The sequence below is a fragment of the Lagenorhynchus albirostris genome, chromosome 1, assembly GCF_949774975.1.
Source record: "Lagenorhynchus albirostris chromosome 1, mLagAlb1.1, whole genome shotgun sequence".
In the NCBI taxonomy this organism is placed as follows: Eukaryota; Metazoa; Chordata; class Mammalia; order Artiodactyla; family Delphinidae; genus Lagenorhynchus; species Lagenorhynchus albirostris.
The window spans coordinates 67,032,184-67,051,664 of NC_083095.1; the positions used below are offsets into that span (position 1 = coordinate 67,032,184).

Genomic DNA, 19,481 nt, shown 5'->3' on the forward strand with positions numbered 1-19,481 from the left:
GGGTACAAAAAAATTATTTATAATTGTGTATCACTTAATATTTTAAATTCTGATCTGGCTTTTGATAAAGATAATATATTTCATATCTATGTGGTTGCTTACTCTTTTGACTGTTTGATGACTGAGTTTTATCTGTGTAGCTGAGTCATCATTTGTTTATTCTGTCCTTCTAGGCGTCCTTGACAATGTCATTTCAGTTACTCTTCATCCTAGCATTTCTGTTCGACTAGCAGCTGCCTGGTGTCTTCACTGCATTGCTGTGGCATTACCTTCCTACCTAACACCTCTCTTAGACCGTTGCCTTGAAAGGCTTACTGTGCTTAAGTCTTCACCTGAAGCAGTGACTGGCTTTAGTTTTGCAGTGGCAGCTCTGCTGGGAGCAGTGAAACATTGTCCTTTAGGAATTCCTCACGGAAGGGGCAAGGTAATGATTTCATTCTTCGCATATGATAGTGACATTTCAAGTTTTTCTTAAAAACATCATTGTCTTCTTGTGTATCACCCAGTAAAGAACCATGCAGGACAAATTTCTGAGCTGTCAGCTAATACTACTACTTAAGTGTTAAGTATCATCAAAGTAATTACTGTGAAAAACCAAGGGATGGTTAAAAATTTTGTATCTACACTTAAAGAGGAGTTGCTTTCTCTGCTTTTTGTTAGAAATATCTCCAGTTAGTAACAGATTTTGTTCCTGAAGGCTTTTTTTTTTTTTCCATACATTCAGCTCTGCCATAGAAGTACATTTTAAAATTGCATTGTAAAGGACAAATAGAGCTTCAAAAGAAATCTTAAACTTCATTTAATAATTTTATAGTTAGTGGTATTCTTGGTGGTATTATTCTGGAATTAGTTTACATACCTGGTAAGATGAAGTAGATAATGAATGTTCTTAGGAGGCAAGATTTTCCATAAAAAAAAAAAAAAAAGCTACCGTTGTAGAATCAAGAAAATTAAGTAAAAGGCCCATATGTTAAACTTAAATTGAAAATATTAGTATGAGTGTTTAATTTCCTTTCACACTGTCCAGACATAAAAGCAATGGCAACCCAGTAGCAGGAAACACCCCTAGTGCCCAGATTATGGCCCTGAATACCATTTCCAACCGAAAAGGAATTAGGGCCCCTTGGAGGAATGGCTGGTTCTAGATCTGGGACAGGAAATGCACAGTATAAGCCTAGAATATCTTGTCATACTGGAAAGGAGGGAAGTCATCAGAGACTGTGTTCATTTTAAAAGGATGCAGGAGATAACTTTAGACTCTCCCCCGACCAAAGAGGGGATAATGTGTGCATCCAAAAAAATAATGATAACAATGCATAGAAACATAGTAAATATATAAAACACCAGGAGCTCATAATGATGACAGATTGCTTTGCTACTGAAAAATAATGGCTTTTGAGTGTAGCACTTTCAGAAAGATAAACGATACAGAACCTAGAAAGTAAATAACCCAGTTTTAATGTACAAAGAATTGTAAAGAGAACTAAAAAAATTTTGTTAATCAAATATAAAACACACACACACACACAAATATATATATATAAAAAACACAAAATAGGCAAAGCGTGGTGTGGGAATTTTGTTTCTTTTTGAATAGGAATTGTCAGTTGTCAGAGAATATTGTTTGACAGTGAAAAGCCCTCATAATCTGGGCCTCACACACATAAGAACTTTTTAAAAAATCACCATTGTTCCTTTCCTTTTTTTTGTCCCTCCACGTCATTATTAATGAATATTATGGTATATTCTCTGCAGTTTAGGCTTTGCAGACAAATACACCGTTACTTCAAAAATTCTTAAATTATCTTGAATATTGCCAATGCCTTTGGGATAAGGTGATCGGCAACTTCGGGAGGTGATGTTATTCAGTTAAATTTATTATTTTAGTTGTATTCTAAACTAACACATCACATCTTGCTAATCAAAGAATTGCCATTGCGTGTATTAATTAAATTTAATGTCCTCAGATCTTATTAATTTAGGCAGACAGGCTTGGTTTGTTTTGTCCCCACCGTTTTTAAAGGGTGGGGGACAAGTAGAGGCTGCAAGCAGTCCTAAGTTAGTAGTAAGTTGGTTGGTTGTTTAAAAATATGCTAGCCTTCCTCTTTAGAAAAGGTATGTGCCAACTCACAATATTTGCTGCTCTTCTAGAGGTGATCGGTTACAGAGATGTTTTCTTAGACATGTTAGATGCCTGTCGGCATTTGCACTCTATAAGCATGCATTATCCATAAAGGTGAAATATCTAGTTTTTCCTGTGTTGTTTTAGAACTATTTCTTAGACTTTTAAAATATAACATTTTAATTAATCCCCCTTTACTGTGAAGCTACTTCATTGTGCGATTAGTGAGTACTTTTAACTGTGGTTATATAGTATATTGCCTCGGGAAAGACTATTATCAGCCACTCAGGTATCAAAGTAGTGTGCAAAATTTTAAAAGGAGAGAGTCCTGTAATGAAACTTCCTCTGGTAATTACAGATCTATGAAAATGGTGGCTTAAAACTAAAAGTAAGTTCAAATTTTATATAGCGAAACTTGAACGGTTGTACAATGTTGTCACATATACTCCACAAAGAATTATAGGGTTGCTGTGTACAACCTAATATACCTATTGTATACCTATTATACAACCTATAATTTATCCTTGAAAAGTTACTTTTTTTAGTTTCACGTACGACATTGTCCTATGGTATAGTCTATGTGAATGACAGTCTTTTATCATGGATATTTATTATGTGTAAGAGTTAATTTTTCAAGAGATTGTTATAATTAGTTGCCGTCATTTGTCCAGTAACCTATAAACTGATATACTTTTTTTTTTTTTTACCTTGTTCTTCTATACGTCAATAGATTATTATGACATTAGCAGAGGATTTGCTATGTTCTGCTGCTCAAAACAGTCGCCTTTCAGCTCAGCGCACACAAGCTGGATGGTTGTTGATTGCTGCCCTGATGACCTTAGGTAAGTCTTGTGGAGGGTTTACATAACTACAGACTGCTTGGTGTTTTCTGAGCATAAATATTCTAATGTATGATTTGACAAGAGTAACTTAATATATACCAGAATTTAAATATCCACATAAACGTTTTTCTCCTAGCAGTCACCTTAGGAAGCCATATACTTATTTACTCCAATCCTTAGAATGTTTTCAGATGTCTTTATTTGAAATTCTCTTCAAGACCAATTTATGAACCTTAAGTAGGATAAGCCAATTTGATCAACTTTCACGCTAAACTCTGAATGAGTCTGGCTTTTCCCAAAATCATTCCCATCTATCTTCAGAAAAAAAATTTTCTACAGTATAAGGATAGGCAAGAGAACATGCGATAGCCCATGAATCCAATTCTGTAATTGTTCTGAGAATTTGGTCACACTAATAAGGTAGTTACGGGCTTCCCTGGTGGCGCAGTGGTTGAGAGTCCGCCTGCCGATGCAGGGGACACGGGTTCGTGCCCCGGTCTGGGAAGATCCCACATGCCATGGAGCGGCTGGGCCCGTGAGCCATGGCCGCTGAGCCTGCGCGTCCGGAGCCTGTGCTCCTCAACGGGAGAGGCCACAACAGTGAGAGGCCCGTGTACTGCAAAAAAAAATAAATAAATAAGGTAGTTACATTGACGGGGATAAGGCATGTTTAAATTATATTTATTAAATTTAAATTATTATTTATTAGCGTAATTATTTTATGATCATGACTATTATATTTACATCCTGTAACTTTAAAACTCTATTTTATTACTTTATAAAAGCTATACTTTTAAGTCTCTTTGTATAGTTGTGTGGTTTACTGCTAGGATATGAAACTAATTGGATTTGACCAATAAATCATTTTGACACCTCTGAAGTAATTTGATCTAAAAGGAGCTTAATTAAAATAAACAATCATAAATGAAGAACCACTTTAAGTAATGTTTTTGAGATGATTAAAGAAATTTATTGGACTAGATCTGAGTTCAACCTATGGGCCAAATCTGGCTTGCCACCTGTTTTATACAGCCTGTGAGCTAAGAATGGTTTTTATGTTTTTAATGGTTTAAAAACAAAAAGGATATTTTGTGATACATGAGAAATATATGAAAGTCAGTTTTCAGTGTGCATAAACTTTTTATTAGAGTACAACTATAATTATTTGTTTACATATTGTCTATAGCCTTTAGGCACTGCAGTGACAGAATTGAGTAATTGCAATAGAGACAGTATGGCTTTCAAAGCCAAAAATGTTTATTGCATGGGCCTTAATAGAAAATGTTTGTTGGCCCCTGGCATAGATCATGATTTCACAATGTGATGGGAATAAAGTGGTCAAGATTTTATTTGCTTTTGGCTAGGTGTTTCATGCCTGCTGTATTGATATTCTTGGTTAATTAAAGGGGAAGATAAACTACTTAATAAATGGCAATATTTTAATGAACAAAAGCTGTCAAAACAGGGTAATCCCATTGGAAGAAGAGTACAAGAGATCCTTTCTCCTTTATAAAAGAGATTAGTACATCATGTTTTAATGCACATTCATATTCAACATACCAAAAAGGAATAAAAATTAAGTTGATGTTTTATTTAATTTGCTGTTTTCTTGGGCTTTTTTTTCTTAATGCATGATTCTTTCACTTTATTATCAATTTTTAGAATGTGTTACTGGTTGCTAGTAATTTGCAAAGGGTATCAGTGAGGTTTTGCTTTTAGATATCTTTATAAACTCATAGATTTTTATATGTTTATATGTTTCAGTTGAATGCAGTCATTATTTTTTTTTGACATCTTTATTGGAGTATAATTGCTTTACAATGTTATGTTAGTTTTTGCTGTATAACAAAGTGAATCAGCTGTACATATACATATATCCCCATATCCCCTCCCTCTTGTGTCTCCCTCCCACCCTCCCTATCCCACCCCTCTAGGTGGTCACAAAGCACAGAGCTGATCTCCCTGTGCTATCCGGCTGCTTCCCACTAGCTATCTGTTTTACATTTGGTAGTGTATATATGTCAGTGCTACTCTCTCACTTCATCCCAGCTTACCCTTCCCCCTCCCTGTGTCCTCAAGTCCATTCTCTATGTCTGCATCTTTATTCCTGTCCTGCCCCTGTGTTAGCATACTTTCTCTTTCTGACTTAACTTCACTCTGTATGACAGAATCTAGATCCATCCACCTCACTACAAATAACTCAATTTCATTTCTTTTTATGGCTGAGTAATATTCCATTGTGTATAAGTGCCACATCTTCTTTATCCATTCATCTGTCGATGGACACTTAGGTTGTTTCCATGTCCTGGCTATTGTAAATAGTGCTGCAATAAACACTGGGCTGCATGTGTCTTTTTGAATTATGGTTTTCTCAAGGTATATGCCCAGTAGTGGGATTGCTGGGTTGTATGGTAGTTCTATGTTTAGTTTTTTGAGGACCCTCCATACTGTTCTCCATAGTGGCTGTATCAATTTACATTCCCACCAACAACATTGCAGTCATTATTCTTTGATCTTCAAATTGTTTCATCTTTAGTCATTGGGAGCCCCTAGTAGTTGGTTCATATGAAACTAGTGTTCTTTGATAACATCTTTATTTTTGGCATGACAAGATGTCCCAGCTTTTACATCATAATTTCTGCCTTAGAATGAGGGGCAGTTAGATACAAAATTCTAGAAATGACTTACTTCCAAGGAGTGGGATGTTAGGGGGAGGGGATCAGAGAGGACCCTGGTCAGAAGGCACCTAGGAGATTGGCATAGTTGTATATATTTAACTGTGATTAAAGTTATGTATATGTATTTTAAAAAAAATAATAATTTCTGCCTCAGCTTGCAACCAGTCAGTTCTGCAAGGAACTCTGATTATATTTTGTGGGAAATGGAATTTAGATGATGGTCTGAGTGCTTTATTAATTTTTGCCTGGCAGTTTTAACACCTGTTTTGCATTTTCAGCATTTCCTCCACCATTTACAATTTTCATTATTATTTTTAAAAAATTCACTGTTCTGAACTAATGTAAACTCATAGACCACATTTAAGTCCATTCCTCAAATGTGAACTCCAACATTTTTAACCCCTTTTTGCTATACTTCCCAATTTATCTGATGCCACATACAACACCTTTGATTCACTTGCAGGTATCTACAATGTGTGTTTGGTTTTTGTTAGATCCAACATTATTCTTGGTGTGAATGCACTTACTCTTGTTTATTTTTTTAACTTTGTAATTACTACAAACATTTTTAGTAACTTAGTTTACATATGTTTCTGAAATAAATTATCTTGTTACCTCTCTGGGACGTGATGCTACACTGTTCACTCCTGAGTTAGAGAGGTATCTTAAGGGTACAATGGCAAATATATATGGAACTTTTGTCAACTGTGGGTATTCCCAGTGACTTCATCCTTACTTTGTTTTTTGGTATCTGACTAAATTTTGCATTCAGAATTTTCTCTATTTCCACAGCCCATTATATGGGTATGCCTGTGTGTGCATGTGAAACCTCTTACAGTCACTTACTCTTAATTGCCTTACTCCAATTTCTTTATTTTATCCCAATTCTATGGGATGTTTTTAGTACTACTTCATCAAAGAAAGTAGTGAGCAAGGAGTGAATTAGTTTTATTTTGCTGTAGGGATTAGCCTAGGGCCTCTTCCTAAAAAGCAAGTCAGGAGAAAAATGAAGAAATTATTTTGTTAATGTACTAAATTGCATGCTTAAAAAAAATAATGATTGGCTTGCTGTTGCCCTTTCATTTTGCCATTATGCTCTCACCTCTTCATATGCAAATAAGACAAGTTTTGAATGATAACTACATAATGTCAGATATATAAATGCTTACCATGGGTGGAGCACCGTTCTATATAAACTCATATAAGCCTCAGAAACTGTCACATGAGGTACATACTGTTGTTATCCCCACTTATAGGTAGGAAATTGAGGCACAAAAATATTAAGTGACTTATCCAAGTTTAAATAGCTAGTAAGTGGATGGAGCCAGGATGTTAACCTAGGTGGTCTCCTTCAGAGCCCAGTACAGTTCTCTGCTGTGTTGCCATACTGCAGAAGAAAAGCATGCAGTCAGCAGAACATGGAAATAAGAAGTAGGGAGTACTTACAGGAGAATTTTAAGGTAACCCCAGAATTTTAAAGAATATTACGTGGGGAGAGAAGCTGTGCGTTTGGGTTTTTATATGTCGTAGTTCTGTTTTCTTAACTGATAATGCTGCATGCTATCAAATACTTACAGTTAGCTCTCTGTATCCGTGGGTTCCAAATCCACGGATATAGAGGACAGATTGTACTATGCCACTTTATATAAGGGACTTAAGTATCCTTAGATTTTGGTATCTGGCGGGGGGGGGGGGCTGGTCCTAGAACCTATCCCCCACAGGTACCAAAGGACAACTATAAAAAGCTATCATTGTACAGTACATTGCCTTTCATTACTGGGTTTGTGTATTCAGTTCTTAAATGTTGCTTTGAAATATTAAAAAAAAAAAAGTTCCATTTAGACGTATCACATCTGATTTTTGGCCTGGAACAAAGTTGCTATCAAAAGTTAGAATTACTTTCAGGATACAGTGTTATTTCTTACAAACAGTAGTACCTGGTGTTTACGTAGCACATTAGTTTTTCAGGCTACTTTAAAGTACACTCTGTTGTTTGGATCTGGACAAACCTTTGGAGATAAGCAGTGCAGGTAGTTCTGGCTTCATTTTACGGTTAAAAGAAATTGAGGCTCAAAGAGGTCACAGCAGTAGTAGGAGAGAGGACACCAGAGCCCAGACTTTACTGTTAGTTCCTTGTTTTTCCTCTCTGTACTCTAGTACCTTCAGATAGTCATTGATCAGTAGTACATTCATTGGAACTAGAGGGACAAAGTAATCCAGCAGTAGTAGATTAAAATATGTTTACTTTAAGAGGGAAGGGTTTTAAAGAATAACCACTTTGGGTTCCTTTACAAGTGACAAGTTGAATAAATTACAGGTCCTGCGTTTGTCAATCATCACCTTGCTCGAGTTCTGCTGTTGTGGAAGTGTGTCTTCCCAGTGTCTCCGAAAGATCTAGGAACAGAAAAGAGCCGAGGAGATTCATTTACATGGCAGGTAACCTTGGAAGGACGAGCTGGTGCTCTCTGTGGTAGGTTGAGTTTAGTCTTTTCTCTCCTTTTCCTCTGGCTTTTTCCATCCTTTAACTTTACATATACTTGTATGTTTTATTTAAGTTGGGGGGAAAAATCTGCTTCTGGGGATTTTTTTTACTGAACATGATTGATTAGTTGGTGATTCTAACAGAAGTATGATGTAATAAACCAAATTTACATGTCCTTATCCTTAGGATGCACGTTTTATTATAATGCGATCAGTTGAGAAATGTTAAGATTGTTTTGTGTTACATAGGCATTCATTCCTCTAGGGTTGAATTTAATTAGCATTGACTAAGTATGGTTTGCATTTAGTCTTTTATATGTGAAAGTTATACCCTTTTACAACACATAGACCATTAACAAATAGCATCCACCATGAAAATTTGAGCTTAAGGAGCTGTGGGTTCCCTGAAAAGACATGGAAGCACTGATTTGTTTTTTGAAGCACGTTTTCTTAAAAACCATCATTTTTAGGAGTAAAAATGCCATGAATAAACAAACAAAACCAAAATCAGTGCTTCCTTGAAACTGAATCTAACTTTTAAATATTCACTTTATTCTACATATGAAATAACTCCTTATAAAAGCTTGTGTGTTTCAGGTAACATCTATAAAAACTAACCTGCTGACTTAAAAGTCAGTCTTGATTCTTTAGAACTAGTGTAGAACTGGCAAACTTGAGGGTCTAAGCTGCTACTTCTGAGCTCAAGGGCTGAGTAAAATCCCAGGAAAGCAACATTTTGTTAATTTGGTTGTTGGTCTCTTTTAGTAATTCTAGGAAGTTTGGGTTTTTTTTGGTTGTTGTTTTGTTTTGGTTTTTTAAGTTTGATTGGAGGTAGAAGACACTAGTTTCCTTTTATTTTACTAGAGTTTCAAGAATTTTTTTGATTTTAGCACATTTCTTTATTCCTCTAACAAAAATACAAATGCCTTACCATAATTGAATGCTTTCTTCATGGTTCATTACACTCTGCTAAGTAAAAGTCTGTTGTATTTTTCAGCTATCAAGAGCTTTGTTTCCCACTGTGGTGATCTCCTTACTGAGGAAGTAATTCAGCATCTTCTTCCACCACTTCCTTGCGCTGTGGATTTGCTAACTCTGTAAGGATCCGCTATTTAGACTTGATAAAAATTTTTAATAGCAATCAGTTACCCTCTAGTTATGTAGTATCTTATTAAGTACCTTAATAATGCCAGGTTTCTGTGATTGGTGAATGATTTTCCATTTGCAGAGGAAGGCAAACATTTAGTTATGTGATTTTTTTTTTTTTTTTTTTTTTTTTAGGCTAGGATCTTGAAAGAAAAGTACATATTAAAAGGGAAGGAAAGTTATTTGGTGGATAATGTATCTTCCATACAGTCAGATTTAACCAAGAAATTAAATATTAAGCCTGTTAACCTTTTCAGGTATGCGTTTGATTGGTTTGTTAGTGCTATTCTGTGTTCTTAAGAACCAGATACTTGTTAACAGTTTCAGGTTTTTGTTGTTTATATTTTCATACATTTGACTTACATTTTTTAAAAAATCCAATTTATGTCCTGGTCACTTATAATTTCCCAGTTAATAAAATGTACAGTTTAGAGAAAGTCTTTCCAACAAGTATTTAATGATATGACATTTTATGTATACAGAAAAATACAGTTACGATTATGGCTTATGAAGTGTCATAATAAAGTGAAAACCTGTGAATTCAGCACAACTAGCACAGAGGTTAATGAAGGTTTGCTGTAAAGGGCCAGAGAGTAAATATTTTAGGCTTTTTGGCCCGGACAGTCTCTTTTGTACCTACTCAATTCTGCTGTAGCTTAAAAGCAATCATAGCTAATCTGTAAATGAATGAATGTGTTCCAGTAAAACTTTATTTACAAAAACAGGCAATGGGCCGGATTTAGCTATCCCTGGACAAGAACACTGATACTATTGAAGTTGTATGTGTGCTCCTCTCTACTACTGTTCTTTCTGCCTTAGTTTAGAGGTAATCACTATCCTGAATTTTAAAGTTGACATTCTCTTGCATTTTTAAAAAGTGTATCACATATACATGTTTCCCTAAACAGTACCTTGTTTAGTTTTGTTTGGTTTTGATCAGGCAAATGGTATCATAGTGTTTCTGAGACTTGCTCGTTTTACTCAACATGATATTTCTAAACTTCCTCTATGTGTCAGCTTGTTCATTCTTTTTGGTTGCTGTATAATATTTAATTGTGTGAATGTACAGCAGTTTACCTTCCTGTCAATGAAATATCCAAACTATTTTCCAAAATTTTTGCATATATATATCAATAGTATATGGGAGTACCCTTCAGTCCACTTCTTCACCAACACTTAGACATTAACTCTGGTTAATGCAGTAGGTGTAAATTGGTATCTTGTTATGATCTTACCTTATATATCTGGTTCCTGATGCTTTAAGTGCCATTCTATATGTTTATTGTTCCTCACTATTTCCCCTTCTGTGAAATCCCAATTCATGCATATCTTTACCTATTTTTAGGTAAGATTGTGTTTTGATTAATAGACATGCTTTTTTTTTGGCTGTGCCACACGGCTTGCAGGATCTTAGTTTTCCAACCAGGGACTGAACCCAGGCCCCACAGGCATTCTTAATTTAAATGTCAAATTTATCAATCTTTTACTTCTTGCTTAGTACTTTCTGTCTTTTGATTTAAAAAATCTTTCTCCAGGGTTATAAAGATACTTTCTTTTATTTCTCTCTAAAATGTTTAAGGTTTTTGTCCTTCACATTTAAGTCATTAATCTATCTGGAATTTATTTTTATGTTTGTAGTGAGGTAGGGTTCCAATTTCATTTTCTTTTTTAATATGGATAACAAATTGTCCCATACTTTACTAAAGAAATCCAAGCTTCCTCTCTCTGGTGACTGCCATTCACCTTTGTTGTGTATTATATTTCCATATAGACATGGTCTGTTTCTGTGCTCTCTGTTGTATTCCATTTGTGTGTTTGCCCATTTCTGTGCCCATACCACATTGTCTTTATAATAAATTTTAGTGTCTGTTAGAATAAAGTTTTAGGCCTTATTCATCTTTAGGCATAATTTGGCCCTTTTTGGCAATTGATTGTCTCTTGTTGAAGTTTTAATTAGAGTTAAACTGAATCTATAGATAAACTTGAAGATAATTGGTATTTCTATAATACCCATAAACATGTTGTTGAGGTTGTTTACAAAGTATAAAATTTTTTCTGTTGTTGAGGTTGTTTACAAAGTATAAAATTTTTTCTATGTAAAAGTCTTAATGTCTTTAAAAAATCTATTCCTAGCTAGATACTTGATATTTTTCTTTGCAGTTATTAAATAAGTATGTGGGAGTGTGTGTATTGTGTATAATGTCTTTATTGCTATTGTATTAAAAAATGTAATTGATCTTATATCCAGCCACCTTGCTAAATTTTCCTATATCAAGCATTTGTTTGTAGATTCTTTAGGATTTCTCCCTTTATGATATTTACTCATATATTCATTTGTATTCTCTCTCTCCTCTTAACGTGCTAACAAGATGACTACCACTTAAAACTGAAGAGAAGTGGCTTGTTAAAGGGAATGTTTCTCATGTTTCACGAATAAGAATGACGCTTGATACAGGCTTTTTAGTAGATTCTCTTTATCAGATTAAGAAAGTATCCTCTTCATAGTTATCCACATTTTGTTTTGGTTTGGTTTTTTGTTTGTTTGGTTTGGTTTTTTATCGTGAATGAGTTTTGATGTTTTATAAAGTGGTTTAATCTGAAACTTTAATGTAAAAAATTTTATTGACTAATTTTTTACTTGGTTGCATTCTTGGGATAAACTGAGCTTGGAACTAATTATCTTTTTTTGTAAACTTCTGGATTTGGTTTGCTTATGTTTGGATTTCTCCACATACATTCATCAGTGAGGCTGCCCTATAATTTTCTTTCTTGGATGCCCTCCTCAGATTTTCATCAGTTACACTAGCCTCATGGAGTGAGGTAGGTGAATGTTTCATCCAGTTCTGTGGAGGAGCTTTTAGGAGATTGGAATAATGTGTCACATGAAACCACCTGTCTGTAAAACAGTCTGGACGGGCTGTTTTCTTTGTGGGAAATTTTTTTTTAACTACATATTTCATTTCCTTAATTGCTTTAACTATTTGAGGTCTGGTTTGTGGGTTTGCTTTGCTTGTCTGTTAGATTTTTTTCCAGGAATTTTGCCATTGCATCTTCATCTTCACATTTTTTGGCATGAAATTTTTCTTAATGTTCTCTTATCGTCTTAATCTCTGCTATATCTATAATGTTCCTTCATCCATTCCTGATTAGTTTTCAGTGTACCTTCTCTTTTGTTTTTCCTGATCCATCTCATGAGAGGTTTAACTGTTTTATTAACCTGTACAAAGAATAACTTTGCTTATGTTGAACTTGTTTTTTTTAAATTTAATTTTATTTTTTTATACAGCAGGTTTTATTAGTCATCCATTTTATATATATTACTGTATATATGTCAATCCCAATCTCCCAATTCATCCCACTAACACCCCCCACCCCCGGCTTTCCACCCTTTTGCCGATATATTTGTTCTCTACATCTGTGTCTCTATTTCTGCCTTGCAAACCGGTTCATCTGTACCATTTTTCTAAATTCCGCATACATGCGTTAATATACGATATTTGTTTTTCTCTTTCTGACTTGTTTCACTCTCCATGACAGTCTCTAGGTCCATCCACGTCTCTATAAATGACCCAATTTCGTTCCTTTTCATAGCTGATATTCCACTGTATATATATACCACATCTTCTTTATCCATTCATCTGTCAATGGGCATTTAGGTTGCTCCATGACCTGGCTATTGTAAATAGTGCTGCAATGAACACTGGGCTGCATGTGTCTTTTTGAATTATGGTTTTCTCTGGGTATATGCCCAGTAGTAGGATTTCTGGGTCATATGGTAATTCTATTTTTAGTTTTTTAAGGAACCTCCATACTGTTCTCCATAGTGGCTATATCAATTTACATTCCCACCAATGGTACAAGAGGGTTCCCTTTTCTCCACACCGTCTCCAGCATTTATTGTTTGTAGGTTTTTGGATGATGGCCATTCTGACTGGTGTGAGGTGATAACTCATTGTGGTTTTGATTTGCATTTCTCTAATAATTAGTTTTGTGCCTCTTGGCCATCTGTATGTCTTCTTTGGAGAAATGTCCACTTCGGTTTTCTACCCATTTTTTGATTGGGTTGTTTGTTTTTTTCATATTGAGCTGCATGAGCTTTTATATATTTTGGAGGTTAATCCTTTGTCCGTTGTTTCGTTTGCAAATATTTTCTCCCATTCTAAGGGTTGTCTTTTCCTCTTGTTTATAGTTTCCTTTGCTGTGCAAAAGCTTTTAAATTTAATTAGGTCCCACTTGTTTATTTTTGTTTTTATTTCCATTATTCTAGACGGTGGGTCAAAAAAGATCTTGCTGTGATTTATGTCAAAGAGTATCTTCCTATGTTTTCCTCTAAGAGTTTTATAGTGTCCGGTCTCACATTTAGGTCTTTAATCCATTTTGAGTCTATTTTTGTGTGTGGTGTTAGGGAGTGTTCTAATTTCATTCTTTTACATGTAGCTGTCCAGTTTTCCCAGCACCACTTATTGAAGAGACTGTCTTTTCTCCATTATATATCCTTGCCTCCTTTGTCATAGATTAGTTGACCATAGGTGCGTGGGTTTATCTCTGGGCTTTCTATCCTGTTCCAGTGATCTATAATTCTGTTTTTGTGCCAACACCACATTGTCTTGATTTCTGTAGCTTTGTAGTATGGTCTGAAGTCAGTGAGTCTGATTCCTCCAGCTCTGTTTTTTTCCCTCAAATTTGCTTTGGCTATTTGGGATCTTTTGTGTCTCCATACAGATTTTATGTTCTAGTTCTGTAAAAAAATGCCATTGGTAATATGATAAAGATTGCATTGAATCTGTACATTGCTTTGGGTAGTATAGTCATTTTCGCAGTATTGATTCTTCCAGTCCACAAACATGGTATATCTCTCCATCTGTTTGTATCATCTTCTTTCATTTCTTTCATCAGTGTCTTACAGTTTTCCGCATACAGGTCTTCTGCCTCTTTAGGTAGGTTTATTCCTAGGTATTTTATTCTTTTTGTTGCAGTTGTGAATGGGAGTGTTTCCTTGATTTCTCTTTCTGATTTTCTGTTATTAGTGTATAGGAATGCATGAGATTTCTGTGCATCAGTTTTGCATCCTGTTACGTTACCAAATTAATTGACTAGCTCTAGTAGTTTTCTGGTGGCATCTTTAGGATTTTCTATGTATAGTATCATGTCATCTGCAAACACTGACAGTTTTACTTCTTCTTTTCCAATTTGGATTCCTTTTATTTCTTTTTCTTCTCTGATTGCCATGGCTAAAACTTCCAAGGCTATGTTCAATAATAGTGGTGAGAGTGAACATCTTTGTCTTGTTCCTGATCTTAGAGGAAATGCTTTCATGTTTTCACTATTGAGAACAATGTTCGCTTTGGGTTTGTCATATAAGGCCATTATTGTGTTGAGGTAGGTTCCCTCTGCCCACTTTCTGGAGAGTTTTTTTTACCATAAATGGCTGTTGAATTTTGTCAAAAGCTTTTTCTGCATCTATTGAGATGATCGTATGGTATTTATTCTTCAATTTGTTAATATGGTGTATCACATTGATTGATTTGCATATATTGAAGAATCCTTGCATCCCAGGATTAATCCCACTTGGTCATGGTGTATAATCCTTTTAATGTGTTGTTGGATTCTGTTTGCTAGTATTTTATTGAGGATTTTTGCATCTATATTCATCAGTGATATTGGTCTGTAATTTTCTTTTTTTGTAGTATCTCTGTCTGGTTTTGGCATCAGGGTGATGGTGGCCTCGTAGAATGACTTTAGGAGTGTTCCCTCCTCTACAATTTTTTGGAAGAGTTTGAGAAGGATGGGTGTGAGATTTTCTCTAAATGTTTGATAGAATTCACCTGTGAAGCCATCTGGTCCTGGACTTTTGTTTGTTGGATGATTTTTAATCACAGTTTCAACTTCATTCCTTGTGATTGGTCTGTTCATATTTTCTATTTCTTCCTGGTTCGGTCTTGGAAGGTTATACCTTTCTGTGAATTTATCCATTTCTTCCAGGTTGTCCATTTTATTGGCAAAGAGTTGCTTGTAGTAGTCTCTTAGGATGCTTTGTATTTCTGCAGTGTTCATTGTAACTTCTCCTTTTTCGTTTCTAATTCTGTTGATTTGAGTCTTCTTTTTCTTGATGAGTCTGGCTAAAGGTTTATCAATTTTGTTTATCTTCTCAAAAAACCAACATTTAGTTTTATTGATCTTTGCTATTGTTTTCTTTGTATTTCATTTATTTCTGCTCTGATCTTTATGATTTCTTCCCTTCTACTAACTTAGGGTTTTGTTTGTTCTTTCTCTAGTTCCTTTAGGTGTAAGGTTAGATTGTTATTTGAGATTTATCTTGTTGCTTGAGGTAGGATTGTACTGATATAAAATTCCCTCTTAGAACTGCTTTTGCTGTATCATGTAAGTTTTGGATCATCATGTTTTCGTTGTCTTTTGTCTCTAGGTATTTTTTGATTTCCTCTTTGATTTCATCAGTGATCTCTTGGTTATTTAGTAACATATTGTTTAGCCTTCGTGTGTTTGTGTTTTATGGTTTTTTTCCCTGTAATTTATTTCTAATCTCATAGCATTGTGGTTAGAAAGGATACTTGATATGATTTCAGTTTTCTTAAATTTACTGAGGCTTGATTTGTGACCCAGCATTTGATCTGTCCTGAAGAATGTTCCATGTGCACTTGAGAAGAAAGTGTAATCTGCTATTTTCAGATGGAATGTCCTATAAATGTTAGTTAAATCTGTCTGGTCTGTTGTGTCATTTAAAGGTTGTGTTTCTTATTAATTTTATGTCTGGATGATCTGTCTATTGGTGTAAGTGAGGTGTTAACATCCCCCACTATTATTGTGTTACTGTTAATTTCCTGTTTTATAGCTGTTATCATTTGCCTTATGTAGTGATGTGCTCCTGTGTTGGGTGCATATTTATTTATTTACTTATTTTTAATTAATTTCTTTTATTTTTGGCTGCATTGGGTCTTTATAGCTGTGCACAGGCTTTAGTTGCGGCGAGCAGGGGCTACTCTTCATTGTGGTGTGCGGACTACTCATTACAGTGGCTTCTCTTGTTGCGGAGCATGGACTCTAAGCATGTGGGCTTCCGTAGTTGTGGCTCACGGGCTCTAGAGCGCAGGCTCAGTAGTTGTGGCACACTGGCTTAGTTGCTCTGTGGCATGTGCGATCTTCCCAGACCAGGGCTCAAACCCATGTCCCCTGCATTGGCAGGAAGATTCTTAACCACTGCACCACCAGGGAAGCCCCTGGGTGCATATATATTTATAATTGTTATGTCTTCTTCTTAAATTGATTGCTTAATCATTATGTAGTGTCCTTCCTTGTCTCTTGTAACATTATTTTTAACTCTGTTTTATCTGATATGAATATTGCTACTCCAGCTTTCATTTGATTTGCATTTGCATGGAATATCTTTTTCAGTCCTCTCACTTTCAGTCTGTATGAGTCCCTAGGTGTGAAGTGGGTCTCTTGTATACAGCATATATATGGCTCTTGTTTTTGTATCCATTCAGCAACCCTATGTTTTTTGGTTGGGGCATTTAATCCATTCATATTTAAGGTAATTATTGATATGTATGTTCCTATTACCATTTTCTTAATTGTTTTGGGTTTGTTTTTGTAGGTCCTTTTCTTCTCTTGTGTTTCCCACTTAGAGAAGTTCCTTTAGCATTTGTTGTAGAGCTGGTTTGGTGGTGCTGAATTCTCTTAGCTTTTGCTTGTCTGTAAACCTTTTGATTTCTCTGTTTAATCTGAATGAGATCCTTGCCGGGTAGAGTAATCTTGGTTGTAGGTTCTTCCCTTATATCACTTTTAATATACTGTGCCACTCCCTTCTGGCTGGTAGAGTTTCTGCTGAGAAATCAGCTGTTAACCTTATGGGAGTTCCCTTGTATGTTATTTGTCATTTTTCCCTTGTTGCTTTCAGTAATTTTTCTTTGTCTTTAATTTTTGTCAATTTGATTACTATGTGTTTCGGCATGTTTCTCCTTGGGTTTGTCCTGTATGGGACTCTCTGTGCTTCCTGGCCTTGGATGGCTATTTCCTTTCCCATGTTGGGGAAGTTTAATCTCTTCAAATATTTTCTCGGGTCCTTTCTCTCTGTCTTCTTCTTCTGGGACCCCTATAATGTGAATGTTGGTGTTTTTAATCTTGTCCCAGAGGTCTCTTAGCCTGTCTTCATTTCTTGTCATTCTTTTTTCTTTATTCTGTTCCATGGCAGTGAATTCCACCATTCTGTCTTCCAGGTCACTTATCCTTTCTTCTGCCTCAGTTATTCTGCTATTGATTTCTTCTCATGTATTTTTCATTTCATTTATTGTATTGTTTATCTTTGCTTGTTTGTTCTTTAATTCTTCTAGGTGTTTGTTCTTTAATTCTTCTGGGTCTTTGTTAAACCTTTCTTGCATCTTCTTGATCTTTGCCTCCGTTCTTTTTCCGAGGTCCTGGATCATCTTCACTATCATTATTCTGAATTCTTTTTCTGGAAGGTTGCCTATCTCCACGTCATTTATTTGTATTTCTGGGGTTTTATCTTGTTCCTTCATCTGGTACATAGTCCTCTGCCTTTTCATTTTGTCTGTCTTTCTGTGAATGTGGTTTTCATCCCACAGGCAGCAGTATTGTAGTTCTTCTTCCTTCTGCTCTCTGCCCTCTGGTGGATGAGCCTATCTAAGAGGCTTGTGCAAGCTTCCTGATTGAAGGAACTGGTGGAGGGTAGAGCTCAGTAAAACTTTAATCCGCTTGTCTGCTGATGAGTGGGACTGCGTTCCCTCCCTGTTGGTTGTTTGGCCTGAGGTGACCGAGCACTGGAGGCTACATGCTCTTTGCTAGGGCTTATGGCGGACTCTGGGAGGCCTCATGCCAAGGAGTACTTCCCAGAACTTCTGCTGCCAGTGTCCTTGTCCCCTCAGTGAGCCACAGCCACCCCCTGCCTCTGCAGAGACCCTCCAACGCTAGCAGGTAGGTCTGGTTCAGTCTCCTGTGGGGTCACTGCTCCTTCCCCCTGAGTCCTGATGTGATTCCGGTGCTCTCACAAGAGGGAGCGAGCGCACGTCCTTCTACTCCGCCATTGTGAACGAAACTTGAACTTGTTTTCTATTTCATTAATTATTGCTTGTTATTATTCCCATTTTCTTAAATTCTTGTTCTTCTTCTGACAGCTTAATTTGAATGCTTAGCTCACTGAATTTCTTTCAATTCTTTTAATATAAGCTAAGGCCATAATTTTCCCTGTAAGGATCCAGTTGCTGAATTCTACAAGTATTGAAATTATTATTTCTATTTTTTCCATTTTATGTGTTTTAAAATTTCATTATAATTTCTTTGAAGTTGTTCAGAAGTATGTTTTTAAGTTTCTGAATGTATGCAACAGTTTTTAGCTTGCAGTTTTGTTACTGATTGTTAACGTAATTGCATTGTACTTAGTGAATATGATCTGTATGTTACTTGTCCTTTAAATTTGTTGAGACTTGCTCTATACAAATGTTCTTTTAGTCACATTGTTCCGTCTATTTTCACTAACCTTTTCTCTGTTTAACCTATCAATAATTGAGAGTGATGTGTTAAACTCCACTGTGATATTGGGTTTATCAGTTTTTCTCCGAAGTTTTATGTTTCTTTTTTCATATTTTGAGCAAGTAATTATATCTTCCCGATGAGTTGAAACTTTTATCATTATACAATAACTCTCTTCGTCCTTAGTAATACTTTTTGATTAAAGTCTAATGTTTACAGTATTATATGTGTGGTATGTCTTTTTCCATGTCACTGTGTTTTTAGGTGTATCATAAACTGCATATAATTGGAGTTCTTAAAAATTGAATCTCACAATTTCTGCTTTAAACTGGCAGTTTGTGAATTTCTTTATCCAATTTGCTGTATATTTCGTTGGATTCATGTCTTTCAGGAGTTCTGGAAAAGTGGCTGTTATCTCTTTAAATATTGCCTGTTTTCCGTTCTTGTTAAACTTTCCTTCCGGAGCTGTCATTAAACAAATTTTCAGTCTCTTTGTATTGTCTTCCATGTCTCTTAATCTTTTTCTAATATATATATTTTTTCCTTTTCTTTCTGCTGTTTTCTGGGTGATTTATTCTGCTGTCTCTTCCAGTTCACTAATTTTCTCTTCAGCTGGGTTTAATTCAATAGGCCTTTGCCTCTGCCAGGACCTGGGACCATTTAAACTACCTTCAGGAGATCCCATTTATCAACACTACCTTGCCAGGG

The 19,481-nt window shown here is 35.5% G+C and overlaps 1 protein-coding gene across 1 annotated transcript in view; it reads left to right on the forward strand.

The window, feature by feature from the left end:
* HEATR5A (HEAT repeat containing 5A) overlaps window positions 1-19,481 on the forward strand; it is a 112,442-nt gene that overhangs the window by 36,917 nt on the left and 56,044 nt on the right. The window contains exons 10-13 of the mRNA XM_060144100.1: window positions 174-424; window positions 2,853-2,964; window positions 7,960-8,112; window positions 9,121-9,220. Of these exons, the coding sequence (XP_060000083.1) occupies window positions 174-424; window positions 2,853-2,964; window positions 7,960-8,112; window positions 9,121-9,220 (616 nt within the window). The remainder of the gene's footprint in view (window positions 1-173; window positions 425-2,852; window positions 2,965-7,959; window positions 8,113-9,120; window positions 9,221-19,481) is intronic.